The sequence below is a fragment of the Procambarus clarkii genome, chromosome 16, assembly GCF_040958095.1.
Source record: "Procambarus clarkii isolate CNS0578487 chromosome 16, FALCON_Pclarkii_2.0, whole genome shotgun sequence".
NCBI lineage: Eukaryota > Metazoa > Arthropoda > Malacostraca > Decapoda > Cambaridae > Procambarus > Procambarus clarkii.
The window spans coordinates 21,926,889-21,951,888 of NC_091165.1; the positions used below are offsets into that span (position 1 = coordinate 21,926,889).

General features: G+C 41.9%; 1 protein-coding gene across 1 annotated transcript in view; it reads right to left on the reverse strand.

The window, feature by feature from the left end:
- Nucleotides 1–10,712: 10,712 nt before the first annotated feature.
- The window catches only part of LOC123759906 (neurofilament heavy polypeptide-like), a 31,758-nt gene continuing 17,470 nt past the window's right edge, over nucleotides 10,713–25,000 (reverse strand). Inside the window, exon 3 of the mRNA XM_069325562.1 lies at nucleotides 10,713–12,328. Coding sequence (XP_069181663.1) covers nucleotides 10,713–12,328 — 1,616 coding nt within the window. The remainder of the gene's footprint in view (nucleotides 12,329–25,000) is intronic.

Here is a 25,000-nt window from a genome sequence, read left to right on the forward strand (position 1 = left end):
AAGCCAATTAAATAGTCTCAATGTTGGGTGAGGAGCAACATCAAAGATGAGTTAATAGCGATTTCAAAATGGGGAATTTAGCAGACCAGGATCAGCATTTCTTGGGTTTCCCATAATTCCGAAACTTGATGGGGAAACGGATAAATAAATATATCTTCGCTCGGGCGATATTCAAAGTTGATAACGATTGTTTAACGTTGAATTAACGTTACTCCTGGATATTGTCCCCCACAGGAAATGATGATAAGTACGTCCTTGAAGGACGTAAATCAACCAAATGATACTCATCGTCGGAGCGATTTGTCTGGTTAATTCCGATAACGAACGAGACTCTGGCCTATTAACTAGTCGACGGATCTCCAGCAATTGGTGTCCAGTTCGCAACTTCTTCTTAGAGGGATTAGCGGCAATTCTAGCCGCACGAGATTAAGCTTTTTGGTCATTGGTCAACTTGGTCAACATACTCATCGTTTTTCACGGGAAACTCATCACAAGTGATGTTATTTAAGCTGTGTGAGATGCGCGTCATCCATAATTAAATATCTACAATACATTACATTTGACTAAAAATTAGGTTGCATTTGGCTTTATATCTGTCACATACCGATTGATTTTCCAGGTTATATACTAGGCAGAGTTAATAAAACATGATCATAAGCATAACAAAAAAGTTAGCTTTAGTATTTCTTGGACAAGAGAGATGTGCTGAACCTTAGCTCTGTAGACACTGGCTTTTGATTGACAGCAATGAATAAAACTGCAGATACCTCCTCGTTTGATTCAATTTTCTCTTTAAAAGACAAATGTTCAGAGTACGTTGTTTCATTGCACGTATGCAATGGAGCATATTACGAATATGTTCAAATACCTAGGAGATATTGGAACCATATTTCTATTGAGCAGTTCTTTTTTTTAAAGAACTGATATGTGCTCAACTTTATATTTGTTTAAGTTCTTTGAAAGTTTCGACAAAGTGGGAGGAGAGATGTCTTGTGAGTTAGGTTACCTGGAACTACCTGTAACATAACTTGGGTCTTCGGCTTTCACACAACGACCCTGGAAGATGCTGAGAGCCCTTTCCACTTCCAATATGCAATTTTATTTATATATATTTTTTTCTATCACAGGTGTAGTCATACATTTATACAAAGTTATCCAACAAATATACATTTGTTTTACACAAAGGATTAGAGAGCTGCTGCAATAACAAGTTATTGAGCATTCATCCATATATCAGATGCTTCTCCATGGCCGTCTCCATAACGTGGATGCTGTCCACATCCCAGATCAATCGTGGATTCATCTCCATAACATCCCTCTCTATAACATAACATGTGCTGTCTACACCCCAGATCAGTTGCTGGTTCATCTCCATAACATAGATGCTGACCACATCCCACATATGTGCCAGATCAAATGCTAATCCATCTCCCTAACGTGGATGGTGTCCACATCCCAGATGCGATACAGATCCATCTCCATAACATGGATGGTGTGTTTTCTCTTGTCACGGTAGACTGCTCTCCTAATTTACACACAGCTGATCATGTCTCCCCTGTGATGTCTCACGGTCTAAAGTGTTTGATTATTGTGTTGGTTTTCTGCTTAGCTGACTGTTAAGTTGGCAAGTTCGTCCCAAAAAATTATCGTTTTTTGTTATCAAGAAAGAGTGCGAGCGAGAGTAAATGGAGAGGGAAGGAGAGGGAAGGGGAGAGAGGGAGAGAGAGAGGAGAGAGAGAGAGAGAGAGAGAGAGAGAGAGAGAGAGAGAGAGAGAGAGAGAGAGAGAGAGAGATAGAGATAGAGATAGAGAGAGAGAGAGAGAGAGAGAGGAAATACCCACCCTAACACACGAATAGAAACAAAACATTACACAAATGGAGAAAAAAAAAAAAAATGCTGGCATTGAGACAGTCAAGTTGACAGAGGGATTGAAATCCACTGAGGCAGAACGGTGGTGAGCTTGTCCGTGTTTTCGTGTCAAGAGTCAAGTATATCATCTAACATTGCCTCACATGCACCTCGAACCCTTCCCTTCTTTCCTCCCTCCCTCCTTGTGTCGGCTTCCCAGCTCCAGGCTACACGCGCTCCCGCCTCGTCACACGTATAAAATAGAATTTTCCCGATAGGAATACCCACCCGATTGGCCCCAGAGATCTTATTTACGACTGTCGAAGGCTCGTCGGGATTGTGGTATAGGCTGGGTGGTTGTATTGTGTGTCTTGGGGGAGGGGGATGGGGTGTTTGTGAGGGGGAGGGGGGGGATTATGGGATGATTGTGGTTAGGTGATTGTTGATCTAGGGGGAAGGGGCGGGGGGGGGTGCTTTACCTGTATTTTTTATATTATTGTGGCCGCGGGAGACGGCTATTTTATTGTGCTGTGATTGTGGTGGTTCGTGGTAATTGTATTGGTTTGTGGTTGTGATGGTGGAGGTCTGTGGTTGGGGTAATGGTGGTGGTCTTTAGTAATGGTTGTGGTCTATAATTGTGGTTAAGGAGTCCCCGGTTGGCAGTGGGGTTAGTAGTCCCCGTGGTGAAGTGATTAAGATGCTCGCCTGGCGTGTCGCGAACGCTTTGTCCTGGGTTCGAATCCTGGCCGGGAAGGATCTACTGGGCGCAAATCAGTAACTGTAGCCTCTGTTTAACTCACCAGTAAAATGGATATTTGGTTGTAAAAAACGATTCTTCGCGGGGGTCGTATTCCAGGGGACATAGGATTAAGGACTTGCCCGAAACGCTACGCGTACTAGTGGTTGTACAAGAATGTAAGAACTCTTGCATATTAATAAATAAAAAAAATAAAATAAAAGGTGGAGGGTTGTAATTGTGGTAATGGGGGAGGTCTGTTATAATGGTGGTAGCTTGGGGTTGTAGTTGTAAATGTGATTGTCTCTGGTTGTGCTAGTTTTGATAGTTGAGATAGTGCTGATGAAGGTAGTTGTTGTATTGTTAAGAGACACAGACAGACACAGTGTGTGTTTGTGATGTGATGAGATGCCGGTGGCTGTGTGGATAGCACGCTGAACACGTAATCCTGTCGCCCGGGTTCGATTCCCGGCGCCGGCGAGAAACAAATGGCCAGAGTTTCTTACATCCAGATGCCCCTGTTACCTAGCAGTAAATAGGTACCTGGGAGTTAGACAGCTGTTACGGACTGCTTCCTGGTGGTGTGTGTATGTGTGAAAAAGTAGTTTAGTAACAGTTGATCGACAGTTGTGAGGCGGGCCGAAAGAGCAGAGCTCAATCCCCGCAAGCACAACTAGGTGAATACAGACAGACAGAGATAAATATAGATGCAAAGATAAACAAAGGAAAAAAGGCTGCAAGAGCAAAGACATTCTCGAGTTGCAACGAATTATCTGAAAGGCGATGCGTGGGTGTCAACAAATGGTTAAGGGCGAGGGTAAGTGTGTGTGTGTGTGTGTGTGTGTGTGTGTGTGTGTGTGTGTGTGTGTGTGTGTGTGTGTGTGTGTGTGTGTGTGGATGCGTGTGTGTGTGCGTGTGTGTGTGCGTGTGCGTGTGTGTGTGCGTGTGTGTGTGTGTGTGGGTGCGTGTGTGGGTGCGTGTGTGTGTGTGTGGGTGCGTGTGTGTGTGGGTGTGTGTGTGTGTGTGGGAAGGTGTTATTACACCTCAAGTGGCCACGTAATATACACTCGAGGTGAGACGGAGGCAGATAGCATCAAAGAGAGAGATATAGAAGGTAAGGAGAATAAAGGAAGGAGAATGATGGAATGGGGTGCTGTTGCAAAAATAAAGATGGAGGAAAAGAACGAATTCCTACTCTGGTAAAATAAAGAGATAAGGATTTTTTTTCTTATTTTCCTTATTTCCCAATAAGGAAAAAAAGCGAAACAATTCAATCCATCTGTGAGAAATGAGCCATAGCTCCTTGGGCCCCCAAAACCTTCAGCTAAACACAATTAAAATCCTGTAGAATTAATCTTGCGGGTTTTGCCGTATTAACGTCTGAATCCGTGTAGCAAGTTTTGTGTCTATTGATTCCTGTTATCGTATCGTTCTACTTGCCTTCACACTCCTTGTGTGTGTGTGCGCTCGCGTGTGTGTGTGTGTGTGTGTGTGTGTGTGTGTGTGTGTGTGTGTGTGTGTGTGTGTGTGTGTGTGTGTGTGTGTGTGTGTGTGTGTGTGTGTGTGTGTGTGTGTGTGTGTGTGTGTGTGTGTGTTTGTTTCTGACTCCTGCTTGGGCCTGTTCCGATATGTGTTTGTCTGGCTTTTTGAGGTCTGTTGTTTTTATGTTTTGTTATGCCCCTGTGTATGGGATGTATAAGGCTGGGTTTGCTTGTGTGTTATCTTTATGTCTTTCTGTCCTTATGGTTTTCTAGATGTGATTGTTTTATATTATTCATTTTTTGTGCTGTTTCTTTGTCACGTTCTGTTTTTTGTTATGTATTTTGTGCCCGTTTAGGGGGTTTTCTGTTTTGTGCTTTGTGTCATGTGTATTTCATTCTTGGTTATTCTTGCGTATGTTTGGTATGTTTTCATGTATTATTCTATTCTTATGTTTCTCTTGTGTGCAATCATGCCTTTTTTCTTCTGATGTTGCCCGTTTGTTCTTTGTAAATGGTGTTTTTCTTTTATAAATAAAAAAAATAATAAACTTGCCTTCACATTAACCAAGTTTTTTCTGAAAGTTATTAGGCTCATTTATATTTTTTTTTAGGGGGGCACTACCCTCTGTGGGTCCCCTTTTCTTAAGGCAACGCTTTTGCGAAGCCGCTCTTCCCTTAACCACCCTTTGCGAAGCCTTTCTTCCTATTACCACCCATTGTGGGGGGGGGGGGCTCCAGAGATGTATCACCTCTGAAGCAATTGCAGGGACCCATAGCACCGGAACGAAGAAAAGCTCTCTTAGATTCATTCAGACATTTTGTATTCTTAGTGTTAAAATATACACCCTGATCGTGGGAAAATTACTCAAAAAATAGCAAAAAATCGTTATTTTTGGTGTTGAAAAAGCTAATCAATACCGATGACAATGTCGGCTAAGTAGGCGAGACAGTTTTTGAGGGAAATTCAAGATGTAATCAATTGTGAGTCAGGTTTTAAAGGACGTTTCATGAATGGTATAAGAAATGGAACCCCATCTACGAGACATTAGCGAAATTATCTCTAATCCAGCAGCTGTCCCTCCAGTTTTTGAATGATAAGCACTGTACACACTTCTCACTTTGTCTGTCCCCAAGCAAGGCTCGTTAAAGCCACCCCCCCCCCCCTCCGTCTCTAAGACGCAGTTATCAATTATAAAGTATTTTGTATTAGAAATAGTTTTATTCCCACAAATTGTTATTGTAAGAAGCACTAACATAGTCGTGATTCGAACAGAGGACAAGGGAATTATCAGGGAAAGGCCCCAAACCATTACAACTACATAACATAGGGAAGGAGAAGGATAAGAATAAGAATTTGGGATGGGACGTAGGGTAAGGAATGGTGCTAAACCACTTTAACGATCGGGGATTGAACGCCGACCTGTATGAAGCAAGACCGTCGCTCTACCGTCCACCCCAAGTGGTTGAACAGAGGTCGTCAGCAAAATATCGGTTCGAGATATGTTCGATCATCATCAGTTGAGAGTCTGGTGTAAACTCTTCCTCATTCTTGACCTCGAGTTTCTGCCGGCAGTATTAATGAGCATTTGGCCTTTTTGTTGGTGAGGATGAGCCTCACTTTTCTCGAACAGCGCTTCACTCACTTCATTCAAAACTCGCTTTTGAATGAAGAGAATGAGAATGGTCCAGGACGGACCGAAACGTCGTCGTCCCTTCAACTTCTAGTGTGTGGTCTGGTCAACATACTTCAGCCACGTTATTGTGACTCATCGCCTGCAAAACTCGCTTCTTTAAATGACCCATCCAGCCTGTCCTCGTATACGATGATCCGTCCTCGTAAACAATGACCCGTCCTCGTAAACAATGACCCGTCCTCGTAAACAATGACCACCTGCTCGTTAATCCGGCTGCTAAAGCCCACTATTTATGAATAAACAACACCCTTAAAAACCATTCACAACTAATATTTTTCCGAACAGTGCTTCGCTCACGTCTTCTGCTTGCATTGAACCTCTGTAAATGCTTCACCCCACTTACTGCAAACGTAAATAATTGTAAATCGAACACAAAAAAACACCTAAAATTACTGAGACCAAAACATTCCCCCAAAACTATAATATATAATAATATTTTGTTAAAAAAAAATACACTTCTTATTTCACAAAAATGGACCACTTTGTGAATGCATCATTGAGTACTGCTTCAATTTGAACAGACATAACCCTGAGGATGGATTATGTGACGATAGCAGCAGGGAATTACATGCGCCATCTGTCCACTAAAACACCTGCTAATGAACACCTGCTAATGAACACTTGCTAATGAACACCTGTTAATGAACACCGGTCTCTCTCTCGTATGTATTGGTAGACAATGAAGCTCCCCCACACAGAAGCATTAATATTACCACTAAGCCTTCATAAATACCACACGTAGCTCTGTCATAATATACCTCACAGAGCTCTTGTCACGATATACCTGCACTAACAGGTATATTAATGAGCATATACGTTTGGGCTGCCCCCTCCCCCCCCCCGTCTCTCTCTCTTTAACACTGAACCTTTGACCTAATTATCTATGAATTCTGTGTTGCTTTTTCGATATGTCAATATTTATTATAGATGTGTCCCTTGAACACCAATGCAGAGTGCATGAAACAAAAGTTTATTGAAAAATGTGAAACAGCGAATTAATGAATTTGTATATATATATATATATATATATATATATATATATATATATATATATATATATATATATATATATATATATATATATATATATATTATTAAATATGACCGAAAAAGTAAGATTAATAATTCTAACACGAATTTTCTCAATCTTTCGTACATTACGCTTCACTGTTGGAGGTAAATCAAAAATTAATTCTCCAAAATTCATTTTTATTTCTAGTCTGACGCGACACGGGCGCGTTTCGTAAAACTTATTACATTTTCAAAGACTTTAGTTCACAAATACACAACTGAATAGAACTTACGTATCTCCGATTTTATATCTACATTTGAGTGAGGTGGGAGGGGTGATGTGGCATTAACACAAGACAGAACAAGAGGGGATATTAATAGGGTATTAAAAGTATCAACACAAGACAGAACACAAACAATGGGTATTGAATAGAAGTGTTTGTAGAAAGCCTATTGGTCCATATTTCTTGATGCTTCTATATTGGAGCGGAGTCTTGAGGTGGGTAGAATATAGTTGTGCAATAATTGGCTGTTGATTGCTGGTGTTGACTTCTTGATGTGTAGTGCCTCGCAAACGTCAAGCCGCCTGCTATCGCTGTATCTATCGATGATTTCTGTGTTGTTTACTAGGATTTCTCTGGCGATGGTTTGGTTGTGGGAAGAGATTATATGTTCCTTAATGGAGCCCTGTTGCTTATGCATCGTTAAACGCCTAGAAAGAGATGTTGTTGTCTTGCCTATATACTGGGGTGTATTTATATTCTCCAAAGGTTTCGTCGAAGACATCATAAGAAGGAAAGTGAAAAGCCATGCAACCTCTGAAGAGACAACTAACACAACACCTATACCCCCTATTAGACTATTTTACAGGAACTTCTTTTCCACAGCTCATAAAACGGAGGAAAGGGTCCTGAAAGATATTGTTAATAGAAACGTTATCCCTACAGACAAAAATCAGAGGATACAACTGACGATTTACTATAAAACCAGAAAAACGGCCAGCCTACTCATGAGAAACTCTCCAGGCACAAAACAGAACGCTTTAAAAGAGACTAACGTTGTCTATGCCTTCAAATGCCCACTTGGGGACTGTAAGCTCCAAAAAACCCAGTATATAGGCAAGACAACAACATCTCTTTCTAGGCGTTTAACGATGCATAAGCAACAGGGCTCCATTAAGGAACATATAATCTCTTCCCACAACCAAACCATCGCCAGAGAAATCCTAGTAAACAACACAGAAATCATCGATAGATACAGCGATAGCAGGCGGCTTGACGTTTGCGAGGCACTACACATCAAGAAGTCAACACCAGCAATCAACAGCCAATTATTGCACAACTATATTCTACCCACCTCAAGACTCCGCTCCAATATAGAAGCATCAAGAAATATGGACCAATAGGCTTTCTACAAACACTTCTATTCAATACCCATTGTTTGTGTTCTGTCTTGTGTTGATACTTTTAATACCCTATTAATATCCCCTCTTGTTCTGTCTTGTGTTAATGCCACATCACCCCTCCCACCTCACTCAAATGTAGATATAAAATCGGAGATACGTAAGTTCTATTTAGTTGTGTATTTGTGAACTAAAGTCTTTGAAAATGTAATAAGTTTTACGAAACGCGCCCGTGTCGCGTCAGACTAGAAATAAAAATGAATTTTGGAGAATTAATTTTTGATTTACCTCCAACAGTGAAGCGTAATGTACGAAAGATTGAGAAAATTCGTGTTAGAATTATTAATCTTACTTTTTCGGTCATATTTAATAATATATGTCTACAGGAAAGACTGCTACCAAAATATACTAATATATATATATATATATATATATATATATATATATATATATATATATATATATATATATATATATATATATATATATATATATATATATAATAATAATAAATTTGCCAGGGTGGTGGTTCTTTACTTGAATTCGGTATAAAAATTGTGTTCCCTTTGTGCTGCTCGGACTCTTTCAGTCACGTGTTCCTGTGTATAAATAGCGCAGATCCTATAATATCAGCTTTTCAGTTATCCATAGCTAACGTAAAATGTTTATTGACCAAGAGGACGCGAACTATCAGTAAAAAGCGCCAATCCATTAGAACTAGTATATTTACCCCTTGGAAGAGATCAGGATATAAGGATTTGGGATAGGATAGGGCGGAGGTGGGAAGCGAATGGTGCCCAACCACTTTGGAGGGTCGGGGATCGAACGACGACCTGCATGAGGCTAGACCGTCAAAGTTTCCATTCTCGACTTCAATTAGGGAACGCACTGTTGAACACTCTTGTGCTTGTGAAAAAATAGGGCATTTACAAGACATTTACACGCACTCATATTGATTACAACCCCACACACGCAACGTTATTTAGAACTGTATTATTTTTTAGTATTTAGTACCCAATACTGCACAGAAAGATCAAATGTGGAGAAGAAAACCAAAATATGAACTATATCTTGAGGTTATCTTGAGATGATTTCGGGGCTTTAGTGTCCCCGCGGCCCGGTCCTCGACCAGGCCTCCACCCCCAGGAAGCAGCCCGTGACAGCTGACTAACTCCCAGGTACCTATTTACTGCTAGGTAATAGGGGCATTCAGGGTGAAAGAAACTTTGCCCATTTGTTTCTGCCTCGTGCGGGAATCGAACCCGCGCCACAGAATTACGAGTCCTGCGCGCTATCCACCAGGCTACGAGGCCCTTTTTATCTATATTAATATATTTAAATAATAAAATGATGTACATAGGTCTTAAGTATAGGGCCGGTCTTTGACGTGTGTCCCCCCTTGATCATAGAAAGTGATGAGTGAAACACTTTGTGTTTCAGAGAAAAACTGTGACTGAAAAATAAAATTATGTCATTAAACTCTATTTACTTTGAGAGGTCAGTGAATGCTTACAAGTACAGGTAATGTACTAAACATTGGTTGTTGCTGTGGTCGTCTCATTCATCATTCTTGTCGTGGGGGAATGGGGGGTAGGACGGAAAAGTACTATCAGGAGAAAGCGTCAAGCCACCACGACTATATATAGCACTGGGAAGGGATCAGGAAGAGGATTTGGGATGGGACGGGGCGGGAAGGAATGTTTTCTCCACGGCCATATGTTTTAAATAAATGTAGTACTTTACCAAGTTTGTAGTTATTATTGTATATATTGTTGTATATAGTAGTTTTAGGTTATTCCATTGTTGGAAGCACGTCCTGGGTGTTAGTCAGTTAGTCAGTTAGTTAGGTACCTGGGTGTTAGTCAGCTGTCACGGGCTGCTTCCTGGGGGTGGAGGCCTGGTCGAGGACCGGGCCGCGGGGATACTAAAAAGCCCCGAAGTCAATCAAATCAAATCAATCATCTTAAGATAACGTCACCGCCAGGCGCGGCCATGGTGCTCGTTCAAGCTTCATTGATGCACCTTGATCAGCCCGTCCTCATAAACAAAGGCTAAGGTCCATTCCATGCACCCGCCAAACCCGTTGTTTATGAATGAATAACGGTTTACACATGACTCACAACTGATTTCGTTCGAACACTTCCGGAACAAGTGCTTCACTGGCGAATTTTGTTCGAACCACAACGCTATAAATGCTTCACCCACGTACTACAAATACAAATAATCGCCAACAGAACCTAAAAACCTAACTTAACCTATGCGTATATGCACAATATGCTAATATATTATAATATAAATTTATATTTGAGAATATTCCCGTGTTGAATGAACAGTGTGTAAAAGTTTATGAACGCGTCTTTGGGGTCGACCGCTGGATGTAATAGACTTAATATGAGGACGAGCTGTTCCTGCCATGCTTTACTTTTGTTTCCTTTATATTCATACTTAGGTATATCTGCATTTATTGAGCTACCCTTGGCTATATCATTGGTTTCATTACGTTGTGTCAAGATACTAAAATCACCATTTAGCAGGATGGCTAGTGATACACATGGCATGACCTGATTCCTGCTACTTTATTCACTCTGCCACTTTGGTCGTGCTTTGCCACTTTGGTCGTTCTTTGCCACTTTGGTCTAACACGACGCTTAACACTGCTTCGGATCATTGTTGCCTCCCTGGGTTCTGGGTCTTCGTTGCCACGCTGGGTTCTGGGTCTTCGTTGCCTCGCTGGGTTCTGGGTCTTCGTTGCCTCGCTGGTTTCTGGGTCTTCGTTGCCTCGCTGGGTTCTGGGTCTTCGTTGCCTCGCTGGGTTCTGGGTCTTCGTGGCTTCGCTGGGTTCTGGGTCTTCGTTGCCTCGCTGGTTTCTGGGTCTTCGTTGCCTCGCTGGGTTCTGGATCTTCGATGCCTCGCTGGTTTCTGGGTCCTCGTTGCCTCGCTGGTTTCTGGGTCCTCGTTGCCTCGCTGGGTTCTGGGTCTTCGTTGCCTCGCTGGGTTCTGGGTCTTCGTTGCCACGCTGAGTTCTGGGTCTTCGTTGCCTTGCTGGGTTCTGGGTCTTCGTTGCCTCGCTGGGTTCTGGGTCTTCGTTGTCTCGCTGGGTTCTGGGTCTTCGTTGCCTCGCTGGGTTCTGGGTCTTCGTGGCCTCGCTGGGTTCTAGGTCTTCGTTGCCTCGCTGGGTTCTGGGTCTTCGTTGCCTCGCTGGGTTCTGGGTCTTCGTTGCCTCGCTGGGTTCTGGGTCTTCGTTGTCTCGCTGGGTTCTGGGACTTCGTTGCCTCGCTGGGTTCTGGGACTTAGTTGCCTCGCTGGGTTCTGGGTCTTCGTTGCCTCGCTGGGTTCTGGGTCTTCGTTGCCTCGCTGGGTTCTGGGTCTTCGTTGCCTCGCTGGGTTCTGGATCTTCGTTGCCTCGCTGGTTTCTGGGTCCTCGTTGCCTCGCTGGTTTCTGGGTCCTCGTTGCCTCGCTGGGTTCTGGGTCTTCGTTGCCTCGCTGGGTTCTGGGACTTCGTTGCCTCGCTGGGTTCTGGGACTTCGTTGCCTCGCTGGGTTCTGGGACTTCGTTGCCTCGCTGGGTTCTGGGACTTCGTTGCCTCGCTGGGTTCTGGGTCTTCATTGCCTCGCTGGGTTCTGGGTCTTCGTTGCCTCGCTGGGTTCTGGGTCTTCGTTGCCTCGCTGGGTTCTGGGTCTTCGTTGCCTCGCTGGGTTCTGGGTCTTCGTTGCCTCGCTGGGTTCTGGGTCTTCGTTGCCTCGCTGGGTTCTGGGTCTTCGTTGCCTCGCTGGGTTCTGGGACTTCGTTGCCTCGCTGGGTTCTGGGACTTCGTTGCCTCGCTGGGTTCTGGGACTTAGTTGCCTCGCTGGGTTCTGGGTCTTCGTTGCCTCGCTGGGTTCTGGGACTTCGTTGCCTCGCTGGGTTCTGGGACTTCGTTGCCTCGCTGGGTTCTGGGTCTTCGTTGCCTCGCTGGGTTCTGGGTCTTCGTTGCCTTGCTGGGTTCTGGGTCTTCGTTGCCTCGCTGGGTTCTGGGTCTTCGTTGCCTCGCTGGGTTCTGGGTCTTCTTTGCCTCGCTGGGTTCTGGGTCTTCGTGGCCTCGCTGGGTTCTGGGTCTTCGTTGCCTGTCGCTGATGCAGCCTCGGTTCCAAGCGGCTCTCGGAGTTCTAATGATCCTGGCACAAATCACGGCTGTTTGTTGGGACCGTCCGCCTTCCAACACGGTCCTTTGTAAGCTGGAGTAATGACACAACATTCTTGTAAAGTTATGAGAAGAGCATTCAGAGTTATTGAAACTGTGTGTGTGTGTGTGTGTGTGTGTGTGTGTGTGTGTGTGGGCGCGCGCGTGTGTGCGTGCGTGGGGAAATCTCACGTTTCACCTATTTCAGCCTGTAAGATGGAGCTGTTGCTCTTGTACTCCAAATTTCCTACTCGCTTAGTTAATTTCTTTTTTTTTTTACTCTTACTCTCATTCGATCTTTCTTGAATCCCAATTCCACAGAAAACCTCTTGAGACATTCCTCGTTGCAAGCTACCGAGTCATTGCACATTCAGCAAATTTTGAGTGTGGGTGGATATAAATAGGAACTGCCTCGTATGTTCCAATAGGCCTTCTGCAGTTACCTTCATTCTCATGTTCATATATTCCCTTATGCGGGTTTTGAAGCGGAGGCTCCATAATAGTTTTATATCTGGACGTTTATCTGTCTGGCATAAACAGTACTGCGAAACATTCTGTTAATATGTACCTGAACATTCAATATTGATTAGGTCTAGTCCCAGGTCTTTTTCGTTCCCTGATGTTGAAATCTGTCTGCCCCTAAATTTTGTGGTTGGTTTAAGGGTCTTTTCATTTCTGTTAGATATTTGTGATTTGATAAGGATTCTAAGTTACAACTCGTAAGCCATTTTTTCATACCACCTCTAATATTGTGCGTTTTGTTGTATATCATTCCCAAATTTTTGTTTGTTTTCTCAATTTGCAGCATCAGCAAAAATTAATATGAATTTGGCAATATCCTCCGACAGTTCGTTTAGGTAGAGAACACGATGGGTCTTATCTAATTACTTCCCTGAAATCTCATCTCACTCATCTCCAACGATTTGTTTACCGTCTGGCTGAGTTTCTTCATCAAACTTAGTACTTTTTCAGATACAGCACACTGTTTATCTTGGAGCCTTTTGTACTGGATTGTTTCGAATGGCTGTCAACAATATATTATCTGTCCCTCCTATTTAAATATGCTACAGGAAGGTCTATTTCAAGGCTCACAGACTGGAGAAAAGAGTCTAGAATGACGTTGTCGATTGAAAGGTAGCAATCAAGATATCGTAATACTGCTAGAGCAAGAAAACCGCCAACAGGCAGAAAGCCTTGAAGGAGACGAATGTCGTCTTATGTTGTTACATGTTCCCCTGGGGACTGCCAACCACCAGCGATCTCAGTATATAGGCAAGTATATAGTCATCCCTTTCAAGGCACCAGACAATGCACAAACAGCAAGATTTCATCAAAGAACATATTATCTATACACACACTCATATCACCACCAGATATCTCCCGACAAACATTGAAATAATTGACAGATACAGCAACAATAGAGGATTATTCATTCATGAAGCACTACATATCAAACAAACCCAACCGACTATCAGCTTTAATGCCATATATATCTTTGTTATATAGATATATGCAGAGGGAATCTAGCGTGACAGAGAAGATCGGTGGTGAAGGGAAGTCTGTAGCAAGACAATGCTTGGCTTGCACATCCTGCAAGTTGTGTAATCACACATTTTCCAGGAGGTCACGACCTACAGTCAACATATAATGACAAAGTCAGATACCATGAACCTGCTAATCGTGGTTCATAGGTTTTGGCAAACATTTTGACCTTTCCCCCAAGTAACATCAGCCAGCTTGTCTTTGCTTGACGGTAAAGGAGCCCCAGGCTATATCAATGAGAGGGGTTTAGCTCCCCCTAACTGAATGGAACGAGTTAAATACTCGTCACATTCAGGGGGGTGAGAGATGTACAAGAATATTCACATTCAGAGAGTCAGTCAGGAGATTCAGGAGAGTCAGAAGGTGGCTTCCCTCGGAGATCTACTCAGTAGCCTCCACAAGTCTTAGAATCCTGTTGGAGATGCCAGACCTTCTGATCAGCCTAGCTAGGACTCATTGGTATGGGTGTATGCGAGAAATATACAAATGTCAGGTATATACAAATGTCAGTCGTAAATGTCCTTTATTATTATTAACATCTTTATTGACAACATTTAATTTACAATTATGCCTAATCTGAGGAATTCAATTAAGTCTTATTGGAATGAGGATAATGCTAGTATTCACTCTCACACAAGACAGAGGATCATACACAAGACAATACGTCTGAACTGTGTGGGCTGAAGCCCACACACATTGTTACAATGTTTCAATGTACGAATATGTAAATACAACTTTCTACTGTGCACAGCTACACAAGGGCAGGGATGGGTTCGTAAGAGATGCAGCTTAAAAATAATATAATTAAAATTGTTCTTCATTCTTTAAAATGGACCAGCAAATTTTGGATAAGTTGTTGGGATGTTGTCCAGTACACCAGATTCAATGAAATAGTTACACAGTTGGTGGTACTAGTCAGGGATATTTGTTCATTTGATCAGCATCTCTGATTTCTCAGCTTATGCTGCTATCTTTGTCTTATGTTTATTAATGTAAGGTGAATATATATATATGTATATAATATAAAACAAAACATAAAAGCACTACACTTCTCACATTTCACTGCACATTTTAACACAAACATTCAACAAATGGTCGATGATTTATCTCTCTGGAGGAAGGATGAACTGCTCTCCTTAGCTTAATAGAGTAATTTCAAGAGTGAATCGTCAGAGCCATTTGTTGGAGGCGGAGGAGGAGATGCATCTAGGTCAGGTTCGCTATCTCCAGACACAGTGGGGGGGGGGGGGGGAGGGGAAGAAGTCTCGAACCTTACGAAATCAGCTCCAGTGAAATGTTCTCTCTGAAACTTTCAAGGGGAAAATGGGAGTTGGTTATATGCGAAGGAAGGAAGGAATTATCAGGGGGGGGGGGGGAACGCTAAGCCATTACGGTTATATAGCACTGGGAAGGGGTCTGGATAAGGATTTGGGATGGGACGGGGGAGGAGGGGGGGGGAAGGAATGGAGCCCAACCACTTGGACGGTCGGGGATTGAACGCCGACCTGCATGTTGCGAGACCGTCGTTCTATCGTCCAGCCCAAGTGGTTGGGCAGAGTGTTTATATTTCTTTCGTCCAGCATGCGTTATCTATGGCTTCTCTTTCTCTTTTCTCCATTTCTTATTTCCATTTGTCTCCATCTACTATTCTTACCTGTTTTTCGCACCTGTTTTTTAAGTACCCTTTATTTCCATTAACCACTTCGTCTGTCGCCATGTCAACTCGTACACACACTCAGTCCTTCAACATCCACCCCTGCTTCATCCTCTTCCCTTCCTTTCATTGAATCCACCTGTCAGTAATCCATCTATTCATCTGACTATTCAACCATGCATCCATTTCCACCAGCTGATCCACTTGCCTGTACCAAAGAGCTGTAGCAATCAAACCCGTGATTGCAGCTCCCTACTTCTGACCAATCTCTACTCCAATGGCGCCATTCGTCTCCCAACAAAACACAATCTATATCCAAAGTACAGCCGATGAACACAACTTGCAGTCCCCGAGAATTTCCAAAATGATAGCAGTAACAAAAGAATGAAGGAGAGAAAGAGAGAAAGAGAGAGAAAGGGAGAGTGAAAGGGGAGTATAAACAGGAGACGGATAGTTATTGGCAGCCATATTGTTATATGAAACCAAAGCTTTCAACTTTTCCCCTACTTGGCTCAACTTCGTAGAGAAATCGAGATTTGGTAACCACAACACAAGCCTCTCAGCCACCATCATCAGCTGGCTGAATCATTCTCTCCTGAATATCAATCCATCAACGACCATCTATTTCTAGGCTCTCTTGCATATGGATCATGTTCTCTCAACACGCACTCTAAATCAAGGTACTTGACCATATGAATGCTCAGATAAACAGATGGATCAAACTTCATCCTATAACGTGATTGTAACAACAATTAAATAAAACAAATCTGAAACGATAAACTGGTAATAGGGTCTTAAAGAAATCATTTTCTAGAATAAAGCTTCAGGTAAGCTGATAGCACCTCTAAGCTTGCAGTTTTCGTAGTAATAGCATCACTCTTAATGTTTCCCTAATACTAGTTAAAAGAGAGAGACAGAGAACTCTCACAGCGCCAGTTCTGCTTACCAAAAATGGCCCACTAGATACTCAGATTAGTCGCTGAAGCTTCAGCGTTCAAGCAAGCTCGGCATCTCACCCATACAGAGATTTAGAAACCGCCGGAGTCAGAGAGATACAGATCGGATTGATGTTGGATAGAAATACAAATCCCTGTGACAATAAATGCTATGATTTACTAAACTGTTTGAACACACCGTAGAGTGTGTTGCGTGACAAACGATGACACGAAATTAATCTCGCGTAAATCATAGCATTATTCGTCCGCAATCAATCTGAAAATAACGTTAGCAACATATATATTTTGTGTGTACTCACCTAATTGTACTCACCTAATTGTGCTTGCGGGGGTTGAGCTTTGGCTCTTTGGGCCCGCCTCTCAACTGTCAATCAACAGGTGTACAGATTCCTGAGCCTACTGGGCTCTATCATATCTACATTTAAAACTTTGTATGGAGTCAGCCTCCACCACATCTCTGCCTAATGCATTCCACCTGTTAACTACTCTGACACTGAAAAAGTTCTTTCTAACGTCCCTGAGCCCCATTTGGGTACTCAGTTTCCACCTGGGCCCCCTTGTTCGCGTACCATCAGTGTTGAGTAGTTTATCCTTGTCTACCCGGTCGATTCCCCTGAAGATTTTGTAGGTAGTGATCATGTCTTCCCTTACTCTTCTGTCTTCCAGTGTCCTAAGGTGCATTTCCCGCAGCAGTTCCTTGTAACTCATGCCTCTTAGTTCTGGGACTAGTCTAGTGGCATACCTTTGAACTATTTCCAGCTTCGTCTTGTGCTTGACAACGTACGGCCCCATGCTGGGGCCGCATACTCCAGGATTGGTCTTATATATGTGGTATACATGATTCTGAATGATTCCTTAAACAGGTTCCTGAACGCTGTTCTCATGTTAGCCAGCCTCACATATACCGCAGACGTAATTCTTTTTATGTGGGCTTCAGGAGACAGGTTTGGTGTGATATCAACTCCTAGATCTTTCTCTCTGTCCGTTTCATTGAGTACTTCATCTCCTATTCTGTATCCTGTGTCTGGCCTCCTGTTTCCACTGCCTAGTTTCATTACTTTGCACTTACTCGGGTTGAACTTTAACAGCCATTTGTTGGACCATTCATTCAGCCTGTCTAGGTTATCTTGTAGCCTCCTACTATCATCCTCTGTTTCAATCCTCCTCATAATTTTTGCATCATCAGCAAACATTGAGAGAAACGAGTCTATTCCCTCTGGGAGATTATTTACATATATCAGAAACAGTATAGGTCCAAGGACTGACCCCTGCGGGACTCCACTTGTAACGTCTCGCCAATTTGAGACCTCACCCCTCACATTGAATCGTTTTCTCCTGTTGCTTAGGTACTCCTTTATCCAATGGAGTACCATCCCTTTCACTCCAGCCTGCATCTCCAGCTTTTTCACTAGCCTCTTGTGTGGTACTGTATCAAAGGCTTTCTGGGAATCCAAAAATATGCAGTCTGCCCACCCTTCTCTTCCTTGCCTTATTTTTGTTGCCTGGTCGTAGAATTTAAGTAACCATGTGAGGCAGGACTTGCCATCCCTGAACCCATGTTGATGCTGTGTTACAAAGTTCTTTCGCTCCAGATGTTCCACTATCTTTCTTCGCACAATTTTCTCCGTCAGCTTGCATGGTATGCAGGTTATGGACACTGGCCTGTAGTTCAGTGCCTCCTGTCTATTCCCTTTCTTGTATATCGGGACTACATTAGCTGCTTTCCAAATTTCTTGCAGTTCCCCCTTGTTGCCAATGATTTGTTGTACACTATGGAGAGTGGCAGGCACAGTTCTTCTGCTCCTTCCTTTAGTATCCAAAGGGAGAATCCATCTGGACCTATAGCCTTTGTCACATCCAACTCTAGTAAACACTTCCTTACTTCCCCGCTGGTAATCTCAAACTCTTCCAGTGGTTCCTGGTTAAGTATTCCTTCTCTTATCTCTGGAATTTTTCCTTGCTCTAAGGTGAAGACCTCGTGGAATTTCTTATTCAGTTCCTCTCACACTTCCTTGTCGTTTGTAGTGAATCCTTCTGCCCCTATCCTTAATTTCATAACCTGTTCCTTTACTGTTGTTTTTCTCCTGATGTGGCTATGCAACAATTTAGGCTGAGTCTTTGCCTTGCTTGCGATGTCATTTTCGTATTGTCTTTCTGCCTCTCTTCTCATCCTGACATATTCATTCCGGGCACTCTAGTATCTTTCTCTGCTCTCAAGTGTCCTGTTATTCATATAGTTTCTCCACGCCCTTTTACTTTACTGCTTAGCTAGCCTACATCTCTGATTAAACCATGGGTTTCTCATCTTCATTTCACTGTTTTCCTTTTGGACTGGGACAAACTTGTTTGCTGCTTCTTTGCACTTCTGCGTTATGTAGTCCATCATGACTTGGGCCGTCTTTCCCCTGAGCTCTGTTTCCCATGCTATATCTGTTTGGAATTTTCTTATTTCATAGTTTCCCTTCCGGAATGCCAGCCTCATGTTTTCAGTACCCCTCATCGAGTTCAATAACGCATCTTCAATCAGGTACTCAAACTCCAGTACACTGTGGTCGCTCAATCCTACTAGGATCTCAAACTCTTCATAGTTTCTCTTATGTCGGAGTCGTTCAAAGTGAAGACTAGGTAGTCTCTCGCTGGTTCATTTCCTCTCATCCTTGTGTGTTCTCTGACATGCTGGGTTAAAAAGTTTCTAGTCACAACCTCCAACAGTTTGGCTCTCCACGTATCCTCGCCTCCATGCGGTTCCTTGTTCTACAAGTCAATCCTTCCGTGATTGAAGTCCCTGATGATGAACAGGTGGGATCTATTTCTACAGGCAGCAGAGGCTGTCCTCTCAATTATAGTGTTAACTGCCATGTTGTTGTCATACTCTTGACTGGGTCTTCTGTCATTTAGTGGAGGGTTATATAGTACTGCTACTACTAATCTTGGTCCTCTCATTGACATGGTGCCTGCTATGTAGTCTCTGAAACCCTCACAGCCAGGGATAACCATTTCCTTGAAACTCCATTTCTTACTCATTAGTAGGGCCACTCTGCCTCCTCCCCTACCTTCCCTTTCTTTCCTTACTACTGTGTACTCATGGGGAAACACGGCATTCCTTATGATTCCTGAGAGTTTCTGTGAGTCCGATTACATCTGGGTTCACTTCTTGTGCTCTTTCCCTTAGTTCACTTGCCTTCCTTGTGATCCCATCTATGTTCGAGTACATTACCCTGAAACTGACTCTCTTCTCCTTCTCCTCTGGGGGGAACCAGTGGGATCCAGGGTGAGTGGGGGCTGGGAGGATCTGGTACGGGGAGACTGGTGGAGGAGGAAGGGCTTGGGGGAGTTAGGGAGAGACGGAGGGAAGGGGGGGGGGGGGAGGGGGAGGGTTGGGGTGTGTGGGAGATGGGGAGACTTGGAGGGCATGGGGGGAGGAGAGGCTTTGGGGGATGGGGGAGAAAGGGGGGCAGAGAAGGGGGTGGGCTTGGGGGGCGTGATGGGAGAGGGAAGGCTGAGGTGGGGGGGAGGAGGAGGGTTTAGGGGACTGGTGGAGAGGGGAAGGCTTAGGTGGGGGTAGTGGGGGTGTAGGAGGATGTGCGTATATATATAATAATATATAATATATATATATATATATATATATATATATATATATATATATATATATATATATATATATATATATATATATATATATAAAATATAATATAATATAATATACAGTATAGAATTGCTCAAAAAATCAAGTTTTGCCTGTGGGATTAGCGCTGGGTAGATCGTGAAATCCGCCGCCCCCGAGGAAATACATTGCATGTGGGCTTTACGAGACTCGAGAGAATACAGTGTTTCAGGAATATACGAGACCAGGGGGAATGCCGGCCTGGTAAGCTTTAAGAAATCAGAGAAAACGTGGAAATAGTGGCTATTCCGGGCACTCATTGCCAATAATATGACTGTGGGCGGACGGCAAGGGATGGATTTCAAGGAGTGTGATTTTCAACGCAAGAACGCCGAAGGATGCTAGAATGACGATAACATGGCAGTGATGGGGAAAAAAATTGAAATTTATGGAGAAGTAATGATAGGAGTGAAAGGCTTAAAGAAAAAAGTTTGATAGTAAATAGAGTACTATATATATATATATATATATATATATATATATATATATATATATATATATATATATATATATATATATATATATATATATATATATATATATATATATATATATGTGTATATATATATGTATATATATATATACACATATATATATATAATATTTATATATATTATATATATATATATTTACCTATATATATATATATATATATATATATATATATATATATATAGGTAAATATGACCGAAAAAGGGAGATTAATAATTCTAACACGAATTTTCTCAATATTTCTTATGTTTCTTTTTACTGACGATGGTAATTGAATCGTCAGTAAAAAGAAGCATAAGAAATATTGAGAAAATTCGTGTTAGAATTATTAATCTCACTTTTTCGGTCATATTTGACAACATATGTTTACAAGAAAGACTGCTACCAAAATATACTAATATATATATATGTATATATATATATATATATATATATATATATATATATATATATATATATATATATATATATATATATATATATATATTATAAAATATTATAAAATATACTCTCCTGGAAAGAGGGTAGACAGTTGGTGTGGGACTACACATGTGTATCAACCCTGGCTGACACCTATGTACACCTCGGAGCTGATCAAGGAGGTGGGGCGGCCAACCACAGGGAAATAGCAAAATCAGCCAAATACAGGCGATTGGAACGGCGATACACCTTGGTTCCCATAGCGTCTGAAACGCATGGCCTCTGGGGCAAGAGTGCCTTGGGATTTCTCAAGGAATTGTGCTCCAAGCTCATTGACGTCATCAGAGTCCCAAGAGCTGCCAGTTTTTTGTTTCAGCGCCTCAGTGTGGCGATCCAGAGGGGAAACGCCTGCTGCATCCTCGGTTCCTGTCTGGAAGCGGAGGAGCTTCAAGAGATCCATAACCTTTAAGCACTCTTTGTATCAACCAATGTATATCTTGTAACCTTTAAATATATAATAAAGCAAAAAAAAAAATCAAAAGGAAGGGGTGGTAGGAGAAAAGCACATAAACTGTGTTGTTGGGGAACTAAACATTCTCTCTAATGCGTTGTGTGTGGTTTTCTCCGAGGCTAAGGGTCCCCTTCTTCCAGCCAGCGGTAGTACTCCCTTCTATATATATATATATATATATATATATATATATATATATATATATATATATATATATATATATATATATATATATATAATATAAAATATATAATATATAATAATAATTTAATTATTAATCGTTTGAGCACCACCGTTCAGCAAATGAATATCACAAGCTTTTAACATAATCGCTTGTTAATCTCCGGCCAGATGCATGTCGAAACATGGATTAAACCGAATGTTTCCACTCAGAATATTTACAGATCAGCTCATCACGGGGATGGGGGTGAATGACGTGTGTGTGTGTCAATTTACATCGAAATCTGATTGTCTTTTTGTTGTCGGAAATGTGTGTATGATTGGACATATGTGTACGATTGTGCATGTGTTTAAGTAGTGTGCTTGTATGTTCTAACGTATGTACGTGTGTGTGTGTGTGCAGTGTATATATGTGCACATTTCTCTGCATTTGTATTTATATGTGCACATTTATGTGCACGGTAACAGTATTATTTGTGCACGTATGTTTTCGAATGTCACAGAAAGGGTTAAATCTATCATTCTAATACGAATCTTCTCTACATTTCTTATGCTCTTTTTCATATGGGTTGAAAGTTGAAAAATTAAATCTCCTTCGCCAATTTAAGCTTTTTTCTCATTGCCCGGCGTGTCCTTGAGCTTGTCTACATTTCCAAAAACAGAGGTGAGTTTTTTTGCAAATTAGCTTTGATCCACCAAATATATATAACCAAGAGGAATGTGGTGATATAAGGTGTTGCTTGGGCCAATATATCTTCTCTGCGTGTCTGTATTTCCTATCTTCTTATCTCTTCTATCTTATCTCTTCTTATCTCTCTATCTCCTCTTAACAAGGAGGCACAGGGCAATAAATTTATTTAGGAATGTATCTCCTTAAAGAAACCATTTTGATTTTAATTCCCCCCCCCCCCACTTAATGATAAAAGTCAGTTGTCGGTTTACATACATCAGAGCAGGATACAGTTCAACTATGATTACTATGTACATATTACAACAGATTACTTATTACATATTACAACAGATTACTTATTACATATTGTACATATTACAATAGATTATTGAGCACATCACTAGTTAACAGAGGGTTTACGTATTCTAACTACCTTAATACTTTCTAATCAACAGCGGACTTTAAACTCAGAATGTAATCTAAAATTAAAGTATACTCTTAGTATATAAGGAGTATACTTAAAATATATATTATATTTTAATATATATATGAAAATATATAATGTTTTAATAAGAGAAAATAGAAGGTTGGGAGGGTTGGTTCTACACATTAAAAACAGACTTCAGGTACATATTGCAACGTATGAGAGTAAATAATGAAAAATTTACACACGACATTGTAATTGTCTTTCAGATAAATTCTTTGCATTTAATGACAATATAATAATATTATCTGCTTAATCTGACTATGTATTTAATCTTACATTAAAAATGTTTTTATATTTTGTTTAAGTCTACGTTCCACTCTGCAACAGATAATGACATGCACACTACACACTGCAACAGATAATGACATGCACACTACACACTGCAACAGATAATGACATGCACACTACACACTGCAACAGATAATGACATGCACACTACACACTTCAACAGATAATGACATGCACACTACACACTGCAACAGATAATGACATGCACACTACACACTTCAACAGATAATGACATGCACACTACACACTGCAACAGATAATGACATGCACACTACACACTGCAACAGATAATGACATGCACACTATACACTGCAATAGACGTGCACATGCACACTACACACTGCAACAGACGTGGACATGCACACTATACACTGCAACAGATAATGACATGCACACTACACACTGCAACAGATAATGACATGCACACTACACACTGCAACAGATAATGACGTGCACACTACACACTGCAACAGATAATGACATGCACACTACACACTGCAACAGATAATGACATGCACACTACACACTGCAACAGATAATGACATGCACACTACACACTGCAACAGATAATGACATGCACACTACACACTGCAACAGATAATGACATGCACACTACACACTGCAACAGATAATGACATGCACACTACACACTGCAACAGATAATGACATGCACACTACACACTGCAACAGATAATGACATGCACACTACACACTGCAACAGATAATGACATGCACACTACACACTGCAACAGATAATGACATGCACACTACACACTGCAACAGATAATGACATGCACACTACACACTGCAACAGATAATGACATGCACACTATACACTGCAACAGATAATGACATGCACACTATACACTGCAACAGACGTGGACATGCACACTACACACTGCAACAGATAATGACATGCACACTATACACTGCAACAGACGTGGACATGCACACTACACACTGCAACAGATAATGACGTGCACACTACACACTGCAACAGACGTGGACATGCACACTCATCATATTCAGTTCCTAACAATTTTGCTCTGGAAGAGAAAGTGGCACAGAGCGCTCACTGGAAAAGGCAAAGAACGCTTGTTGGAAGAAGCACAGACCTTCACGAACACGTTAAACTCGGTCACAGCGCCACAAGCTAGTATTTAAAAAGTAAATAAGTACCGTGAACCACAGTACTACTAACGTCAGCAGATACCGTGAACCACAGTACTACTATCGTCAGCAGATACCGTGAACCACATACAGTACTACTAACGTCAGCAGATACCGTGAACCACAGTACTACTAACGTCAGCAGATACCGTGAACCACAGTACTACTAACGTCAGCAGATACCGTGAACCACAGTACTACTAACGTCAGCAGATACCGTGAACCACAGTACTACTAACGTCAGCAGATACCGTGAACCACAGTACTACTAACGTCAGCAGATACCGTGAACCACAGTACTACTAACGTCAGCAGATACCGTGAACCACAGTACTACTAACGTCAGCAGATACCGTGAACCACAGTACTACTAACGTCAGCAGATACCGTGAACCACAGTACTACTATCGTCAGTAGATACCGTGAACCACAGTACTACTAACGTCAAGTAGGTACCGTTAACCACAGTACTACTAACGTCAAGTAGGTACCGTTAACCTCGGACTCACCATCAACGCTGGAAGACCAGCTACAGGTCATTTACCAGCAGTGGAGAGAAATTATCCGAACAACAGTATCACTAATGATAAAATATTCTGTGTTATTTTTAAATTACCTACAATACTCGCA